Source organism: Montipora foliosa, chromosome 12, assembly GCF_036669935.1.
Source record: "Montipora foliosa isolate CH-2021 chromosome 12, ASM3666993v2, whole genome shotgun sequence".
In the NCBI taxonomy this organism is placed as follows: domain Eukaryota; kingdom Metazoa; phylum Cnidaria; class Anthozoa; order Scleractinia; family Acroporidae; genus Montipora; species Montipora foliosa.
The window spans coordinates 20,564,529-20,568,019 of record NC_090880.1 but is presented as its reverse complement, the minus strand read 5'-3'; the positions used below and the strand labels follow the sequence as shown (position 1 = coordinate 20,568,019).

Below are 3,491 nucleotides of genomic sequence, written 5' to 3'. Positions count from 1 at the left end.
GGGCTGCCGTTGCCGTAGTCGTTCATAGATCAGTTGGTAGAGCATTGCACCGTCATCGTAGAGGTCATTAGTTTGAATCCCCTTAAAGCAGCCTGAAATTCCCACGGTCTATATGAGACAATTGCTTAGATTGATAAGTACTGATAAGTACGAGTATCACTTTGTATCACTTTGATATTTCGACCACTGAAAAGAGTGATGTTTGACTTCAGGAAATGGTCTCATTACTCGAAAAGCATAAATGCGCATAATTTAGACTTAACGACACTTTAAAACACCTGCGTGGTCTTAGTTCAACCGATTTAGCTGCCTGAAAGGGAACTGTGACAACGACACCATGTCAATCAACGCGACCCTTACAGAAATTGTTGGGAAGAAGACATACCCAGAGTACGTCTGCTCAGAAAGCATCACCGTAGGAATCGACCACCATCTGATATTTCTCTTAACTTTTTTTGTTTTTCTGTGCATTTTTACATCCTTGGGAAACGCCTTAATACTAGTTGTCCTCCGGAAAGAGTCTACGCTTGGTTCACCGTCCAAACTGTTGCTTCGCAGCTTAGCAGCAAGTGATTTCTGTGTCGGTATGCTTTCCGATCCCTTATATGCTATCTCTTTGGTGTCTGCAATAAATGGGCACTGGAGAGTTTGCTACTACGCATTTTCCCTTACTGTTGTAGTAACTTATGCCTTGTGTTCAGTGTCGTTGTTGACCACGAGTGCTATAAGCGTGGACAGACTTCTGGCTTTGTCATTGGGAATGAGGTACAGGGAAACCGTAACTATAAAACGTGTGTACGGAATAGTTATAACGTTTTGGGTTTTGGCTACTATCGGCTGTGCTGCCTACGTAAAGAGTTCTCAGTTTACCAGAAGGTTTATACAAGCAGTCTTATTAATTTGTCTGTCAGTCTCCATGTTCTCACACACAATGATTTTCTTTAATCTCCGTCAACATCGCACTCGAGTTCAAGACAGGTGCTCTCCTGAAGATCCACCTTTAGCATGTAGTAGTCTGCAAAGTGAAGTGAACATAGCAAAACATAAAAAGGCGGTGTCCAGTGTGTTATGGATTCAGCTTGCGTTGCTGATTTGTTATCTCCCTTACACGGTGATCGTAGCATTGCTGAGCATCAGAGGTGAACTGTCCCAAACTCTTGTTTTAAGTCAGAAATATGCAGGGGTTTTCGTCTTAGTAAACTCTTCATTGAACCCACTTCTCTACTGTTGGAAGATTTTAGAAGTAAGACAAGCTGTCGTGGCGACATTGAAAAAATGGTGCTGTTCATCGATTTAGCTACTTCTTCGTTTAACTGGGATGCCAAAGACATTTCAGTCTGGAACACAATTAATGAACTTAAGCTAGGGAGGAGAGAGCTAAAGCAAACGCAGAAATATGCGGCAACGGAAACTTATCTTAAAATATAACTTGTATTTGTCCCAAGTATCTCGGGATTATTATTATTATTTTCCGTTCACGTTGGAGAATAAGGCGAGCTCTCCTATAACTGCATTGGAACCAACGGTTTTGAAGCAAAGGAAAAACGCTTCGCTTAGATTATTTTTTTGCAAAGTACGGGAAAGAAATGCGCCTGCGCTAGAATGCCTGCCGGTCGTAAATTTTCCTCGTCATGGTTTCATCGATTTTAGCGCTGCCGTTGGCGTATTCGTTGACTGTTTTAAACTGCCGTATTGTTTTATTTCGAAACCTAAGATGGGAATGCAAGGAAAGGTTAAGTTTATACAAACGTTGGCCGTGTAGCACTTATATTTTAAAAGGAGTTAACTGAATAGAGTGTTACATTTGACCTTCTAATTTTTTACATTTTCCTCCATAGCGTGTGATAAGTACATGTTTATGGATGAAGCTAATGCAATGTAGTTATTCTGTCAAAGGTTATTAGTGTCAAATACATGAATACAACAAGTCTTGGCTGTAGCGAAAATTTATATTCCTTTCTGCCTCTGTGATCTTTACGAATACCACTTGTCATAAACAGGTAAAGAAGGACTGGAAACACTTTTTTGTCTATAAATTAAAGACGTCAGTAGATAGATTAGTTCTTGAAGAACTTATAACAACTGTAAAATAATATAGATGCACCAGCTGTAAGAGTTAAAATGTCATCATCATCTCTAACAATCAGCATGCTTGTTTTTATTTCTTATTATAATTCAGTTTCTTCCTGCCTGAAGCCATCTATTCTTGGGTTTCACTCACGTGATCAACAGCCATGTTTTTCAACGGAAATAAAAGAAGACGTTAGCATAATAATAGCTTTCACTTCCCGGAGGATTGGATCGGGACACCAACATGGCCGCCATTTCATTGTTTGGGGACACCAACATGGCGGCCGTGACGTCATTTGAAATCCAAGAATTGAATTTAAAGTCAATGTCCTTGTTGATCACGTGGACTAAAGTTTCGTTAAAAGTAAAGAAAAGAATACAGCGATTACGCATCGCATGACCCCACAAGCACAGGCTTATTACGATAGGGTAAAATTCTAAAATAGCAATGTTACGATACGACCAAGTTGCGGGCCATTTCCCATAACACCACCTACTGTCAGAAATAGCGAATCGTAGTGCTCCCGAGGCATCAGTATACAGAAGAATACTATAAAAGAAGAATACCACGTTTCTTCCAGAAAGAAAGATCAGCCATTGAAATTAGACAAAAATGATTGCCAAAGTTTTAAATCTTCTTTCACATCCCTTAAAAGTCGAATAAGATGATGTGGGGATTGAATACCCGCTGTTAGATCAATAATTCTACGCAAAAAGGCTCTTCGTGGCACTATAACAGAACAAGCAAAATTTAATAGGCCGGTTAGGGATTGTATCTCTCTCAAGCTAGCTTTCGTCCGATGTAAAATTTGCGAAAGCAGAGCAGAAAATTTATTAAGCTTATCAGGAGGCAAACAAGCCATCATTAACACAAGTCCAGTTGTGCCTGACAAAGCTCCCTGTCAGGAGCAACAATTGATACAGCTGATTTTTGGCGTGCGAGGACTTCCGGATTCCTTGAAAATGGAGGGGAAAACCATGTTTAAACCTGTTAGAAATAAACACCACAGTTGAATGGCTATATCCGGACAAGAGATACAAAAGCCTATTAAACTTTACTGGGGTTGGGACGTGAGGATTTGGCCCCTGGCATTGGTAGTGGTACTTGGTAACTGCTTGGAGTGGGAAAATGAACAACCGTCACAATGACCACCCTTGTGAAATTTAAAGCAAGAACCTATAGGGACAATGCTGCACTCCGAAAGGCGGAACGAAAAGGAGATCCCGGGGAGAGAGTTTTTCTTATTAATATATAGATTTAGCCAAGCCTAAAAGCGGAGCTCCCGGCTTGTTTATTCTTACTGGCTGTAGGATTAATGAAAATAAAAGGCTTTGGAACTGTCCGCCTTTTGGTTTTCCCGGACATTGTTTAATTATGTAATTTTCTTCGCTGCCCAACAAATTAATTCCACGATTAATTT

At 40.3% G+C, this 3,491-nt stretch overlaps 1 protein-coding gene across 1 annotated transcript; it reads left to right on the top strand.

Moving 5' to 3' along the window:
• The first annotated feature begins 337 nt into the window (after positions 1–337).
• Positions 338–1,297, top strand: LOC137980956 (adenosine receptor A3-like). The gene has a single exon (XM_068828338.1). It carries the CDS (start codon positions 338–340, stop codon positions 1,295–1,297), a length of 960 nt encoding a protein of 319 aa, XP_068684439.1.
• The last annotated feature ends 2,194 nt before the right edge of the window (positions 1,298–3,491 follow it).